General features: G+C 34.9%; 1 protein-coding gene across 20 annotated transcripts in view; it reads right to left on the bottom strand.

The window, feature by feature from the left end:
- Window positions 1-16846, bottom strand: part of CDC42BPA (CDC42 binding protein kinase alpha) — a 327094-nt gene that overhangs the window by 150932 nt on the left and 159316 nt on the right. For 19 of the 20 annotated variants that reach the window (XR_011535397.1, XR_011535396.1, XM_070602640.1 and 16 more), the window contains 3 exons: window positions 4374-4574; window positions 2498-2746; window positions 472-551 (listed from right to left, as the gene is read on the bottom strand). Coding sequence is in view for 18 of the 20 variants with exons in the window: in XM_070602640.1 (XP_070458741.1) it covers window positions 472-551; window positions 2498-2746; window positions 4374-4574 (530 nt within the window). In the remaining 2 variants the exon portion in view is untranslated. Of the gene's footprint in view, window positions 1-471; window positions 552-2497; window positions 2747-4373; window positions 4575-6472; window positions 6527-16846 lie in introns of those variants that run through there. The other variant, XM_070602639.1, reaches the window with a different exon arrangement.

Raw genomic sequence — 16846 nt, 5'->3', positions numbered from 1 at the left:
CAGAAAATTGAATTGTAATAATGAATGTCAACTTAGAGTGAGACACAAAGAACTGAAGGGGTACACAAGGAATGATTATAATCATTCTCAGTGGAATTTAAACTGGGTAAGGAGGAAAGAAAAGATGAGTCGAATAAGGGTCAGTGAAAAGATGCTTAAGATTAACGAGCTGAAAGTTCTGATGCTTGACACCTAAAGAACATTTATTCAACAGCATGGGACCCATCTAATTCTTGCCCCAATGTTAACAGATAGATTCTGAGCTCTCTATTTGTCCTATTTTTTCTCCTCCAAAATGAGTTAAGATTCTTATACATTCTATTCATTTTGCAATGTGTAACTTTTCCCAGTAGTAGATTCATCCTATTTTTTAAAATTTTTGATTTATGTCTCTCTTATACATTTTTTAAAACCTCAATTCATTTTAATTTGCTTTAAATTGTCCAAATTACGTTAACTTTTCAAACTTACCAGCTACTAGTATACGTAAAACCAACAAATGGCAGATGGTGGCCAGAAAATGCAGTATGTGTTGGTGGGGGCATTGTTTCCTAAAGGAGGAAAAAACAGCTGGTAAGAAATAAATAACTAAGACTTGGAGGTTGGGCTATAAATATTAACTGTCAAAAGGAAATATGTGACTGTTCAATTTAGAAATACTGATAAGTTTGGTACAGATGTTTAATAATATAAAATTTAGACCATGAACATTGCTATTGTAAAATTCTAATAAAATGAAAATAAAGATCGAAAGTCTGACTGATACTCAAAGTACAGTCATTATTCATGTATTCCACATATGCAAATTTGCCTAGTCACTAAAATTTATTCGTACTCCAAATCAGTACTCACAGTACTTTTGCAGTCATTTGTAGGTATGTGTAGGGCAAAGAAAATTTTGAGTTGCTCACTTACATGTCCCCAGTTGGGGTGGAACAAGGAGATGCTCTGCCTTCCTGGCTTAGCTCTCACTCTGTAAACAAGTGTTCTTTTCAAAGTCTATGTGTACCATGTTTTCACATTTTTGTGCTTTTTACAAGTGATTTCACTGCTTAAATGGCCTCTGAGCGTAGAGCTGATGTGCCATTTATTGTTTCTAAGCAAGAAGGCTATGATGTGCCTTACAAAAGAAATACATGTGTTAGCCAAGCTTCGCTCAGGCATGAGTTACAGTGCTGTGGCCCGTGAGTTCAATGTTAATTACTCAACGATGTATATTAAATAAGGTGTCTTTAAATAGAAACACACATAAAACAAGGTTATGTTTTGATTGGTCAATGGAAATGTTGTGACCAGAGGCTCACAGGAAACTAACCCTGTATTTCTCCTAGGAGCAATGGTTCAATATTCACTAATACAGTATTCTCAGCAACTTTATTGAACACAACTATCGCAAATAATCAAAACCAACTGTACCGTATATTTAATTTGGAATGACTCACAATTTCTGTTAATAGCAAATACAATTCTTGTAATAAAAAACTGATGAGGAAAGTACATTTAATTCTTTCTTGTGAGGTCCAGAGAGGAAAGCACAAGAGAAATTCTTATCTGCTTTGGATATGGTACTTACTGAACAGTAAAAAGTGATATAAAATTAACATAAAAATTCTTAGTACAGAATTAAAACCATAAGAAATTGAATAAAACTAAAAGTTCAAATTAAAAAGACCAAAAAGATAAAAAAACATAAAAATTTTATGTTCTTATTTTCCTAGATTTTAATTTACTATAACCTACTGGTTGAGAGCACAAGCTGACAAACTGTGCTGCCCTGTTTCAATATGGCCCACAAGCTAAAAATGGTTGATGGAGCATTTGGCTAATCTGCTGTGGGCCACTTGCCTGAAACAGGGCTATGACTGCAGGCTGGTAGGGTTGATTTCCCTTTCCCATTCATCTCCTACCAAGGCTGCTGTTTGTAGGGGCAGCACCATCGGGCACAGGTCTTCAGCTCTCAGATCAAGTCAGCCCCCTCGGCAGTAAAACTGCTGGTTTTGCTAAGCAGCTCCATACCAGCAGTTCTCCCGTCCCAATCAAGCTAAAGGACATGGGGAGGGGGCTGTTTTTAACCAAGTTCAGAGTTTTCCAGAAATAAACGCTTCTCAATTTACTTACTTTGGGTTGATGTGTCAAGCCCTGAAATGGTTATTTTTGACAATTTTGTCCAATTTCATGACTTTTTAAAGGAGAGATTTGCCAACCTCTTCTCTGCCATCAGGAAGTCCACTTTTTCAAGCATCTAATTTGTCCTCTTCTTAGGAAACCTAATGGCATAACTAATCTAAGAAGTAAATCTTTGAATTTTTTGTGCTCCTAGTCACGAATAACTATGTTCATCTCAGTTAACTCTCTTAATTTCCTGATTTATGAGAAAATAAATACTAGAACCATGATAACAGTTAACTGATAATTGATAAGGTGGTCCATAAAACTGCTTTATAACCACATTAAAAAGAAACAGAGGGACAGAACTTCTTCACAATGTCATACTTACAGAATTCTTTAAACAGTCATCATCCACATCAAAATTTGATGTATCTGTTGGACTGCTAACTTCTGGAATATACGGTGCTTCACAGTTTCGAATATTATCCCAGTCAATTCCATTGAAAAATGGGTGTTTCTTAAAGTCTTCTATTCCATTCTGACCAAGTCGATGCTCTCTGCTACAGATGAGCCTTCGAATAAGATCCTTAGCATTTTCAGACACATCAGTCACTTGAGCTGGAAACTGAAACCTTTCCTAAACAGAGAATAAGAGAAACAAAATAGAAATCAGTAATTAACTTACTAAGTAGGTTGATTAACATTTACTTTTTTAAAAATACATTTTCTTTTAAAAATAACAAGTGTACACTGGTACAAAGTACTGATAGTAAAAAAGACACAGGGATGGATGAGAAAAGTTCATTTGCCTAAAAGAACTTTTAATTTCATAAGTGACTTAGTTCTTACATGCACTGAGGAAAGAAGAACAAATTAAATGCTAAAATACCTTAGAATGAAGAGAATTCATTAAAAGCAGTAGAATTTGACTCAAAATTTCAATAGAGCGTAGAGAGATTGATGATGGTCATATAAGTCTCATTAATGATTAAGCAATAATAACAAACATTTTCAAAAAATGTAATATGTACTTGACACCATTGGAAGTGCTTTACTCACAGAACTTGTTTAATCCTCATAGCAATTGTCTAAGGTAGGTACTACTTTACCCTAACTTTATAGACCAGAAAACAAAGGCACAGAGAGTTCAAGCAATCTGGGATTTGAATCGATGCTGTCTGACTCCAGAATCCATGCTCTTAACAACCTTGCTCTAGTATAACGATTTCTCTCTGAAATGCTTTCCATGCTATTTACAACTTTGTAGCTAACTTCCTGTCTTTCAACTCTTCATAACTATTTAGCAGATTATCTTTGGAGCCAGGCAGAAGAGCATCAAATCTATAAAACTGATTTATATACATGTGAAGCAACTAATCATAACTGTATCTCCAGAACAAGTTAAAAAGAATAGACTGTCCCTCCCTTTATGGGATATTCCTACTCATATTCCAGGTCCTTGCAACTGCTCACAATCTTTTGAGCCAATTAATTAAACCTTCTTCTTATTATTATGAACAATCTATTTCTATTTCACTTGGTACTAAATGGATTAAAGTTTTATTAAGTGATTTCTGTTGTGCATCCAGATTGTTTCCAATGTTTAGTGATCATAAATAATGCTGGAATCGGTGTCCATGTACATACATCTTTGTTCCACTGAATATTTCCTTAGGGTAGATTCCTAGAACTGAAGTTGCTCAATCAAAAGTGCTAACCCTTTTTTTAAGGCTCTGGATGCATATTTATACACTTCTTGACAGAAGAGGTTACATCAATTTATATTCCTACCAACAATGTCTAACAATGTCCATCTCACTGGATTATTTACAGTAAAAGTACTATTTTCCTTTTCATCTTTGCCAATTTGACAGGACAGAAAACGTTTCTCATTTTTATTTTAATTTGCATTTCATTTATTACTACTAATGTTAAGAATTTTTTAAATACATTCTAGTCATGATTTTACTATTGTAGCAATGATATAAATTGTCTGCTTGTAATCTTTGTCTATTATTCTACTGGAGAGACCATTTAATATCCTACTTACTAGCATCTCTAATAAAATACAGCAGAAGGTTAGAACTAACAATTTTATGTATAATTTATGGATTTATTATTCATGTTTGTCACGTCCTCTATTAGCATAAAAATTAGATTGTTTATTGTTTTCAGAAAAATACTTTTTTAAATATCACATTACTTTAAATGCATTATATGTATTATTTACCACATTAATTTGAAAAATAGTAAAATATACTAACTTTATGATTCATGATTTTTCCATATGTCTCCACCAGAGATTCTGCATAAAACGGCGTTTCTCCATAAAGCATTTCATACATACAGACTCCCAAAGACCACCAGTCACACTCAGGTCCATATCTGCCTTTTCCATCTTCCATGGCTTGAAGGATTTCAGGAGAGATATAATCCGGAGTTCCAACAGCCACTGAGGACTGCACCTGAGGAAGTTCATATTTTTAGTAATCTACTATAATATATTAGAAACAATAATTTTAAATTAAAAATATTTACATTTACTTAGATACACGATAGACATTACTTCATAACAGCTCTGACTTTGCCTTATCGGAATTTAACCTCCTTGTACATATAAGTTAAATCTTTTATAATCTCCACCCTAACAGTTCTCTAGGTTTCACAACACGATAGAACTTTTATTATAGCCATTACTTAAATGACTACACTCAGGGTACCAATATGATTTGAACACCGCAGTCATTAACAACAAATTGCATATTTAGTTTAGAACAGTCTTATTATTGATATTATCTGTCCAACATGTACATAGAAAAAAACGGAACTGTGGAAATTTTACAATTGGGGGAAAAAACTGAAAAAACTTGGCTAATACTTATAAGCAGACTAGAGATTATTTTAAAACACTTTAATGGAAACCTAAGGAAATAAATGTTAACAATGTCCCACAAACTACTTATTAATCCAAAAAATTATAAAAGGGGGAAAATACATCCTTCAAAAAATAAAGTCCCAATAGAGAAAAATAATTGGGCATACAATTATGGCAAGGTAGATATAAATTAAAGAATAACAGCTAAAAAAAATATCCTTGGCACATATCCAGTAAAGAACTTTGAAATAAAAGAAAATTGGTTCTTTATATGTTTTAAAAGAAAGTATCAGAAAATGAACATTCTCAAGGTAGAATAACAGTTAATATTCTCAATTTTCTAGACTAAATTACCATCTTAAAAATCACTAAAATAGACTTCCTCTTTGGCAATACTGAGATTAAATAACTTGAAAACTCTTCCATTATAAACTCTTAAAAATACTTAATAAAATATAACCACTTTTATAAAGCATTTTATTAAAAAAGAGAAATTCTTAGGGGCCAGTAATGAAGAAATGGTTGAGAACCAGGCTGGTAAGCAGTGCAGCAGGAGTGGGGTTGTCAAATTGCATTTTAATGTAAAAGGGACAAAAGGAAAGACCTTGAGCTTACAAGACATTTGAAGCGAGAGGCTGCCCCATACAACCTTTACCATAAAGGGTACACTGTCAGTGAAAAGGTGAATTATAAAAATCTGCCACTCAGCAGAGAAAAGTAAGACATTTTTTTAATCTTGATTATGGCTGATACGTGAAGAAAAATTCCTCCTCTAGAAATTCCTAACTTTAGGTCACATTGTCCTACTGTCTGGGATTCTAATTCACAGTGCTTCTGCAGTCCAGAAGTTGTCAAGCCAAGAAAATGGCAAAAATATCAACACCAGGTTAGGTGCCCTAGAAAGCTGGGCATAAAAAATTCAAAACTACTCTGGGGGACACATTCTCAAACTTAGCCACATGTAATTCTCACACAAAAAAACCCACTGAAGATGAGCTCACAATCCCATAATATAAACTAAATAGGGAAACATCCCATTTGAACAAAAGGCACAAATATGAACAAACTATACAGCAAGATCCCTAACAAGCATCAGTTCCACTTTATGAAATAAGTATGTTTAAAAGTATTAAAGACTTTTCTTAAAAATCAAAAGCATAAGAAAAGGAAAAGAGAGATGAAAAAAATCAAATAGAAGTCCTAGAAATTAAAAAAACTAGTCACTGAAATAAAGAACACAGTGGATAGGTAAAAGATACAAAAAGATAAATAAAATCAGATGCACTTCTATACACACCGTAGTTAAATTGCAGAGCAGCAAAGGCAAAGGGATCTTAAAAACACTTAAGAATAAAGAGAGAGCACCTACCAAGGAATGACAGACTGACAGCTGAATTATTAATACTAACATAGCAATCAGGAGAAATTGGAATTATATCTTCAAAGTGGTAAGACAAAATAATTCTTAATATTATATTCCCTACCTACCTCAATTATGATACAGGAATGAGGGTTAAATAAAGACATTTTCACACAAAGACTCAGTGGACTATCACGTGTAGACCCTTTCAGATAGACAGAAGTACTAAAGGACACACTTCAGAAGACAAGAATTTAACCGAGATGGAACAAAGTGATACTAGAAGTAATTGTGAACAAGATATTAGTAAACTTTACCATGCATCTAAATGGTCATTAATTGGGTAGAATAATGATGAAGAGAAGGAAGAAGAGGACAATGCAGAATACAAAGAGGAGGAGGAGGAGGAGGAGGAGGAGCAGGAGGAAAAGCAGGTGGAGGAGGAGGAAGGAACAACTACTTGAAGGTTGAAAAATAAGATGGAACTAAAATACTAGAAAACAATAACATGTTACTGAAGGAGCAATTAGAATTAAAGTGTTCTAAGTTTCTTGTTTTTATAATTTTTATTTTTTGCTTTTCAATTATTATTTTTAATTGTGGGAAAATACCCATAACACAAAATTTACCATCATAACCATTTCTAAGCGCACGGTTCAGTAGCATTAAGTACCTTTTACCTTGCTGGGCGACTATCACCACTATGCATCTCTAGAACTCTTTTCATCTGGCAAAACTGAAACTCTGCACCAGTTAAACAATAACTGCCCGATTCCCCCTCCTCCCAGGTCCTGGCAACCACCACTGTACTTCCTCTCTATGAATTTGACTACTCTAGGTACCTGACATAAGTGAAATCATACAATATTTGTCCTCTTGTGTCTAACATATCACTTAGTATAATGTTTTCAGGGTTTATCCAGGTTGTAGCATGTGTCAGAACTTCTTTCCTTTTAAGGTTGAATAATATTTCACTGTATGTATATACCACATTTTCTGTATCTATTCATCTGTGGATGGACACCTGGCTTGCTTTAAATCCCTTGGCTATTGTGAATAATGCAACCATGAGAATGGGTGTAAAAATATCTGTTTGAGTCCCTGCTTCCAATTCTGTGGAGTATATACCCAAAAGTGGAATTGCTGGATCATAAAGCAATTCTATTTTTAATTTTCTGAAGAACTTCCATACTGTTTTCCAGAGTGGCTCTAACTTTTCATATTCCCACTAACAGTGCACAAGAATTTCAATTTTTCCACATCTTCACCAAACCTGTTATTTTCTGTTTTTTTGGTTTTGGGGTGGGGTTGATAGTAACCATTCTAATGGATATGAGGCAGTATCTCATTATGGTTTTGGTTTGCATTTCTCTAACGAATAGAGAAGCTGAGCATCTTTTCATGTGCTTGTTGGCCATTTGTAAATCTTCTTAAGAGAAATGTCTATTCAAGTCCTTTGCTCATTTTGAATTCGGTTGTTTGTTACTGAGTTTTACATTCTTCGTACATTCTGGATAAAGTTCTTTATATATTCTGGATATTAACCTCTTATCAGACATATCATTTGCAACTATTTTCTCCCGTTCCATAGGCTGCCTTTTCACTGTGATGATTGTGTCCTTTGATGCAAAGAAATTTTTAATGGTGAAGTAGTCCAATTTATCTGTTTTTTCTTTTGTTACCTATTGCTTGGTGTCATATCCAAGAAATCACTGCCAACTTCAGTGTCATAAAGCTTTCCCCCTATGTTTTCTTCCAAGAGTTTTATAGTTTTAGCTCTTACATTTAGGTTTTGATCCATTTTGAGTTAATTTTTGTATAGAGTATAAGATAAACTAAGTTTCTTGTTTTGATTAGGAATATGATAGAGAAACTGATTAACTCTAGACTTTAGGTAAACTATAAATGTTAAAAATTTAACGATAAACATTAAAATATTTGAAATAGACTATAGAATTTCCAAAGAAGAAAAAGAGAAGTAAAATTAAATTTCACCAAGTCAACAGAATGCAGGAAAGAAGGAAAAAATACCAAGTATGCATGTAAACAAACAAGCAAAACCTATAATAAATAGCACAAGATACTAGAAATAAATACAAATACACTGATAATCATAAAATTCATAAATGAATTAAATTCACCTATTAAAAGACAGCAACATCACACTGGATCACAAATAAAACCAAAATGAACAATTTTTTTTAAATCAGCAATAATCTGTTTTAAAAGGATGCACCTAAACATAAAGACATGGAAAGGTTAAAAGTAAAGTGATGGAAGGGGGCCAGCCCCACGGCCGAGTGGTTAAGTTCATGCACTCCGCTTCGGCGGCCCAGGGTTTCACTGGTTTGGATCCCGGGTGCAGACATGGCACCATTTATCAGGCCATGCTGAGGCCTGACAGGCCACAACTGGAGGGACCCACAAGTAAAAGTACACAACTATGTACCGGGGGGGCTTTGGGGAGAAGAAGGAAAAATTTTAAAAATCTTTAAAAAAAAAAAAAAGTGATGGAAAAGCTAAACCAGGCAGATGTTAAACAAAAGATAAGGAAGCTATATTAATGCCAGTCAAAATAGATTCTAAAGCCATAATCATTAAGATTTTTAAAAAATTCCTTAACATAATTGTAAAAGAAAACACCCTGAAATGGCAATTATGAATAAGATGTGCCTAAGAACATAGCTACAAAAGAGTTGTGAAAATACTGATGATTATAAGAAAAAAATTAATAAATTCGACACTATAATAAGGATTTTTAAATAACAGATAATAAATCACAAAGAAATAAACCTTAGTAAGAATACAAAAAAACTGAACAACAAAGTTAACAACTTTAATCTTATGCACATATATAGAAACTTACACCCAAAAGTTAGAAAAATGTATTCTTTCCAAACAAACACGTAACACTTATAAAAACCGGCCCATTACAAAATCAAAAAGCAAATCTCAACAAATGCCAGAAAAAACTGGTATCAAATGGACCCATTCTCCAGTAAAAGAAAACAGAAATAACCAAATAAAGAGTATAACAATACGGATATTAAAAGTGGATACATAATGCCGCAATGAACATAGGGGTGTGAGTATCTTTATGCCTTTGTGTTTTCAAGTTCTTTGGATAAATACCCAGCAGTGGAATAGCTGGATCATATGGTAGATCTATCCTTAATTTTCTGAGGATACTCCAAACTGCTTTCCATAGTGGCTACACCAGTTTGCACTGCCACCAACAGTGAACAAGGGTTCCCTTCTCTCCACACCCTCTCCAACATTTCTTGTTTCCTGTCTTGTTAATTATAGCCATTCTGACCGGAGTGAGGTGATACCTCATTGTAGTTTTGATTTGCATTTCCCTGATAGCTAATGATGTTGAGCATCTTTTCATATGCCTGTTGGCCATCTGTATTTCTTCTTTGGAGAAATCTCTGTTCAGATCTTTTGCCCATTTTCTAATTGGATTGTTGGTTTTTTTGTTGTTGAGCTGTATGAGTTCTTTGTATATTTTGGATATTAACCCCTTATCTGATATGTGGTTTGCAAATATCTTCTCCCAATTGTTAGGATGTCTTTTCGTTTTGTCGATGGTTTCCTTTGCTGTGCAGAAGCTTTTCACTTTGATGTAGTCCCATTTGTTCATTTTTTCTTTTGTTTCCCTTGCCCGCTCAGATATGGGACTTGAAAATACGCTGCTAAGACCAATGTCATAGAGTGTACTGCCTATGTTTTCTTTTAGAAGTCTCATGGTTTGGGGTCTTACATTCAAGTCTTTAATCCATTTTGAGTTGATTTTTGTGCATGGTGTAAGGGAATGGTCTACTTTCATTCTTTTGCATGTGGCTGTCCAGTTTTCCCAACACCATTTATTGAAGAGACTCTTCTTTCTCCATCGTATGCTCTTGGCTCCCTTGTCGAATATTAGCTGTCCATAAACGTGTGGGTTTACTTCTGGGCTCTCAATTTTGTTCCATTGATATGTGTGTCTGTTTTTGTGCCAGTACCATGCTGTTTTGGTTACTATGGCTTTGTAGTATAATTTGAAATCAGGGAGTGTGAATACCTCCAGCTTTGTTCTTTTTTCTCAGGAATCCTTTGGCTATTCAGGGTCTTTTGTTGTTCCATATAAATTTTAGGATTCTTTGTTCTATTTCTGTAAAAAATGTTGTTGGAACTTTGATAGGGATTGCGTTGAACCCCCCTATGTTCATTGCGGCATTATACACAATAGCCAAGACTTGGAAGCACCTAGGTGCCCATCAAGGGACAAATGGATAAAGAAGATGTGGTATTTATACACGATGGACTACTACTCAGCCATAAGAAATGACAAAATCCAGCCATTTGTGACAACATGGATGGACCTTGAGGGTATTATGCTGAGTGAAATAAGTCAGAGAGAGAAAGTCAAATACCATATGATCTCACTCATAAGTAGAAGATAAAAACGACAAAAAAAAAAAACACGTAGCATTGGAGATTGGACTGGTGGTTACCATTGGGGAAGGGGGAGGGGGGAGGGCAAAAGGGGAGATTAGGGTCACATGTGAGGGGATGCACTATAATTAGTGTTTGGGTGGTGAACATGATGTAATGTATCCAGAATTTGAAATGTGATGTACATCCGAAAAAAATAAAAATTAAAAAAAAAGTGGATACAATATGGATACTAAATAATGAATGGTCCACAGAACAGTTTTAACTAAAGTTGGAAAATATTTAGAACTGAAAAATAGTACAATGCTCTATATCAAACTTATGAAGGAAAAGAAAAACACAAACAAAATTAGGAATGAAAAAAGAATAAAACTACAATGTAATAGAAATTTTAAAAATAAGAAGAGTGCAATCTGAACAATAAAATTGAAAACTCAGAGAAAATAGACAATTTTCATAGAAAAAAAATACAACTTACCAAAACTGACTCAGGAAGAAACAGAAAACCAAAGAGACCTATAACCATTAAAAAATTTGAATCAATAGTATAAAATCTACCTGGAAAACAAACAGGAAAACAAAACCTCACCACGACAAAGGTGATTTAAAAGTGAGTTCTACCAATTATATAAGAAACAGATAACCCCTGCATTATACAAACTGATCTAAAGCCAAAAAGGGTAAGGGGAGAGGATATGGCTCCCCTGTTCATTTTATGCGGCTAAAATAACTTAAATTCAAAAATCAGACAAGAACAATTTGAGAAGGGAAATTACACTGCAATTTCAGATATGATCACTCTCAGGTATGAATCTCAGGTAACAATCCAATATTGAAATTAGCAGTCAACCTAGCAATTTGTCCAAATATATCAATACAACTTCATGATACAGTTATGTTTATCCAAGGAATGGATGATTTAACATTGGACAATCTATGTCATCCATCAGATTAACAGATTAAAGGAAAAACACCCTAATATCATCTCAACAGAAGCAGAAAAATCATGTGATAACAATGACAACCATAACAAATTCTTGGTAGTCAGAAACAGAAATTTCCTTAATCTGATAAAAAATATATACCCAAAGTTTACAGCAAACATCACACTAAATTTGAAACTACAGAAAAAATACCATTAAAGTCAGGAACAAGACAAAGTATCTAATATTGCATGATAAGAGAAAAAAGGTAGCATACATAAGGATTGGAAAAGACAAAACCGAAAGCTGGTCACTATTTGTGAATTATATAATAGTCTATAGAGAAAATCTAGAAGAATCTACAAATTATTTTGAACTAATAAAAAAATTTGGCGAGCTTGCTTTTTTCAAGAACATGGAAAAATCAATGGTGGTCCTAAAGAACAGCAACAAGCTATTAAAACACAAATTTTAAAAAAGTTATTTATTTATTTATTTATCTAAAGATTGGCACCTGAGCTAACAACTGCTGCCAATCGTTTTTTCTTTTCTCTGCTTTTTCTCCCCAAATCCCCCCAGTACATAGTTGTATATCCTTGTTGTGGGTCCTTCTAGTTGTGGCATGTGGGACACCGCCTCAACGTGGCCTGATGAGGGGTGCCATGTCCACGCCCAGGATCTGAACCAGCGAAACCCTAGGCCACTGAAGCAGAGTTCATGAACCACTTGGCCACTGGGCTGGCCCCTAAAAATTTATAACAGCCAAAAAAAAGTCCACAAGGTGCCTAGGAACAAGTCTAACTTATAAATAAAGGTAATGGATACATAACGAACAATATTATAAAATTTCATTAACAGAAAATTTCATTAAAAGAAAACCTAAAACAATAGAAAGAGACACTATATTCATGGATGGGAAGTTTCCATGTTGTAGACATAAATTTCTCCAAAATTAATCTTTAAATTCAATGCAGGTCTACAAGCTTGTGTTTGTGAAGGGATGTTTGTATGTGTGTATATGTGTACATATATAAACCAATAATGTAATTCTAACAACCATAGGGAAAAACAAATGGCCAAGAATAGCCAGGACAACTTGAGAGGAATAAAAAGAATTATAGCAGGACAGTCCCTCATAGAAATTGACTTCTTATAGAGGTATAGTGATTAAGATGGTATAGTTTTAATTTAGACTTGAGAACCAAAAAGCAAGCTGAAACTTGCTTTGGAAAGTCACGAAATTTGGGAAAGGTTAAAATTGAGGCAACTGCGCAGGTAATAAATAAGGACACATACAAAGTCATATTATCATAACATTTCAGAACACTAGGAATAACGAAACATCCTAAAGCCTTCCAGAGAAGGAGGGAAAGATTATAACAGAAGGATTGAGAATTAGAATGGCATCAGATGTCTCGATAGTAAATTAAGACAATGCAATGCCTTCTAAATTGCAAAAGAAAAATAATTCAAAATCTATAATACTACGTCCAAATTACCAATCAAGTATGAGGATAGAAATGAAGACATTTTTCAGACATGCAAGATGATGAAGTATTTACTTCCAATGGAACTTTTTCAGGCAGCTACCACCAAATGAGGAGCAAGACAGACATGGGATCCAGGGAACAGAGGATCCAGAGAGCAACACAGTAAATTCCACGATGATGAGGAAAGGCAGAGCTGGGATGATAGCTGGGCAGTAGGTTTACAGAACAGTCTAGATTAGAATGGGAGAACGCAAGACTCAGTATAGATATCTCCAAATGATAAAAGGGAATCACTAAGTTATTTAATGTGTCTGAGGGGGAAAGAAATTGCTAAATTACTTAATGTGTCGTGGAGAGTGTGGGGATAAATTAGTGAGCTACACAGAAAATTAGGCAAGGCAAAGTGGTCACTTACTCCAGGGAGAACAAAAAGTTGTTCAAGAAAAGAAATGTAACTAAAATAAACTGCATGGCACAGCTATGAATGATTGGTATAATCTCATAAAAAAATGAACAGGATTTAATAAAAGATTATGTATTAATTACAGTGGGAAGATAGAGAGGAAGTACACGGGTTGGGTGAGATGGGGGTAAGAGACCTGAATCTTCATCTTCCATGGGAAATTAATAGATAATATCTAAAACTAAATAATCAAGAGACAGTAGTTCAAATATGATAAAAAGAAATATGTAACAACATATGAAACAACAAAAGAAACAGTCAAAAGATAAGTGTCTGCCTCTAGTAAAGCAGATTTGGAGGTGGGGAGAGCTACAATAAAGGAATGCTGTTTTTCATGGTAAGTCTTCCCAAAATATTTATATATCACTTTGATAAAAAATAAAAATAAAATGGAAATAAAACAAGTAGAAAGAAGGTTTCTTCATCATAATTTTCTAAATGGAGGACCAACACACCACTGTGTCCAGGAAAATTATTTTGAGATCATCAATAAAGAACAGATGACTAGGAAGACACACCAGGATTTCAGGAATAAATTTGACCAAGGGGAACTTCTACAGTCAGAAACAGTACTCAGAGCATTCTGGAATGCATGGGGATTTGGAAGCTTGGGCATCAGACTCCAGGAGAGAAGCCTCGGCTTTGAGTCTGGGGGCTTAGCACATGCAGGTCTGGGGAAACACTACCTCTTCCCCTGGAATTCTTTTTCAGTGTAGCTGCCTCCTCTCTGGAATCGTGGCCCTGACTTTAACCTATGTTTTCTCAACTCAGGCAGACCGTCATGCCCTTCCTCCCTTCTCATGTCCCACCTGGCACTATCCACCTCCCACTTTATAGTTCACACCATGCAGTTCTCCTAGAGCAGTAGAACTGCACGTACCCATCTTACATGGTTTGTGTGACTTTTGTCATCTCTTTTACTTCTACATACGTCACAAACCCCACACGACAATGTTATTACTTTTTCTTTAAAAACCAGAGGCCTTCTATGTAAATTTAAAAAGAAAGACAATACAGTCTTTATTCTTTATCTTATAGATCTTATCACATCTAATATTCTTTATCCTACAGTTCTAGGTATCCAAATGGTATTACTTCTTTTGGCATGAAGGACATTCTTTAGCATCCAGGCCTGCTGGAGATTAATCTCGCTTCTTTCATTTACCTGAAAATGCCTTGAATTCTCCTCAGTTTTTGAAGGATATTTTTGCTTGATATAGAATTCTTGGTTTACAGATTTTTTTCTTTCAGCACTTTAAAGATACCATTCCAAAATCTCTGATGACAGGTCAGTGGTTATTCTTACCATTTTTCCACAGTATGTAATGTATTTTTTCTTCTGGATGCTTTCAATTTTTTTATTTCTCTTTAATTTTCAGCAGTCTAATTGTGACATGGCCAGGGGTGGCTCTTTATAACCCTGAGATACGCTAAGATTCTCAGATCCGTGTTTTTCATCTCATTTGATAAGTTTGAGCCATCAATTCTACAAATTTTACTGCTCCTATCTCATTCTCTTCTCCTAGGATTCCAATTATATGAATCTCTGAGCTTATATTTATTTTGCTCAATCTTTTTCTCTCTGTTCTTCAGATTGGATAGTCTATTGATCTGTCTTCAAATGCACTGGCTCTTCCTTCTCTCATCTCTAATCCACTGGTAACCTCCTCTGAATTTTTTATTTCTATTACTGTACTTTTCAAGTTCTACAAGGTCCATTTATTTTTCTGCTGACATTCCTTACCTGCACAACCTGTAAGACTATATTTTCCTCTGATTCTTTGAACATTTTTACGATGGTTTCATTAAGTCTCTGTCTGCTAAGTCCCACATCTGCGCTACCCAAGTTTCTACTGACTACTTTTACTTTTAACTCTATTACAATCCCTACCCAACCCCTCATTTTTGTTTGGTCTAGTGATTTCTGACTGAATGCTGGTCATTGTCAATAAGACATTGTAGAGAGCGTGGATTCTGTTGTCTTCCTCTGAAGAATACTAATTCTATTTAAGCAGATAAAAAAGTACTGACTGATCTCTTTGAATGTAGGTTGGCTTACAGTTGCACTCTTTGAGGGCAGATTTATAAAAAGTCTAAGATTTGTCTGAAGCCCCTTTGTTTGGAAGACCACTTTCAAACTCTGTGAAGCTTATGAGGACTTGGATCTAGGCTGTTAGACAGGTTTAGAGTAAGTCTTACATGTTACAAAGGTGTTGCCTGTCCCTGCAGGGCTTAAATTCCAATGTACCCTAGCACTGAGTGTTTCTCCTTCAGCACTGCTTGATTTCTAGTAATCTGTTGAATTTTCAAATGGGTAGCATCTACTATTTGGTAAGTCTCATATGGTCTTATGCTGCACATGTACCGCCCCACCTTCATGAGATACCCCCATATGGATACTTTAGGCCCTCTCTGCACAACTCTCTCCTCCCCAGTCTCAAGCCCTGCAGATTCCAGCTGCTTCTGCTAACTCAGCTCTGGTCTCTCCTTCTCACCTCTGCACAACTCCTATACTCTGCTCTAACTCTAGTCAACAGACTGTCCCAATCCTGGGAAATTCTGAGGCACACCTCATGAATTCACTTCTCTCAGAGATAATAGTCTTGTGCTGCCTGTTGTCCATTGCCTGAAAACAGCTGTCTCAAATATTGCGTCCAGTTTTATAGTTGTTTATAGTGAGAGGACAGTTTGGTACCAATTACTCCCTCCATCATGGCCAGAGGCAGAAATCATATAATCTCTTTTTTAAAAGTTATCTTCTTAGGATAAATCTTCAGAAGTCAAATTACTGGTCTAGAATAATAGACATTTTCATGGCCCTTGGAATGCATTATCCTAAACTGCTCTCCAAAAACATTTCTGCCAACTAAAATGATATGCATTTTGACTTCTGCTATACAGACAGGAAACTAAAGTAAAAAAAAAACACAAGAAAACAGAGAGCAAAATCAGGGCATACAAACTTTTAAGTAAGTGAAGGAAAACACTTGATGGGCTAGAGTTAGCAGAGCTAAAGCAAATGGTAACATAAAACTGAATCAACTTGAGAATTTTCTTATAAAACTTGAACACTGTCTCAGAAAAACTAGACAACTAGGAAAGAAAGATTAAAAAAAGAATAAAACTGAAGAAGGAGTCACATTTTATTTTTCCATGTGGGATTTATTTTCTTCATCCCTCTGGAACTGT

The sequence above is a fragment of the Equus przewalskii genome, chromosome 31 (assembly GCF_037783145.1).
Source record: "Equus przewalskii isolate Varuska chromosome 31, EquPr2, whole genome shotgun sequence".
NCBI classification, from domain to species: domain Eukaryota; kingdom Metazoa; phylum Chordata; class Mammalia; order Perissodactyla; family Equidae; genus Equus; species Equus przewalskii.
The sequence above is the reverse complement of the archived record's forward strand: the minus strand, read 5'-3'. Positions and strand labels throughout refer to the sequence as shown.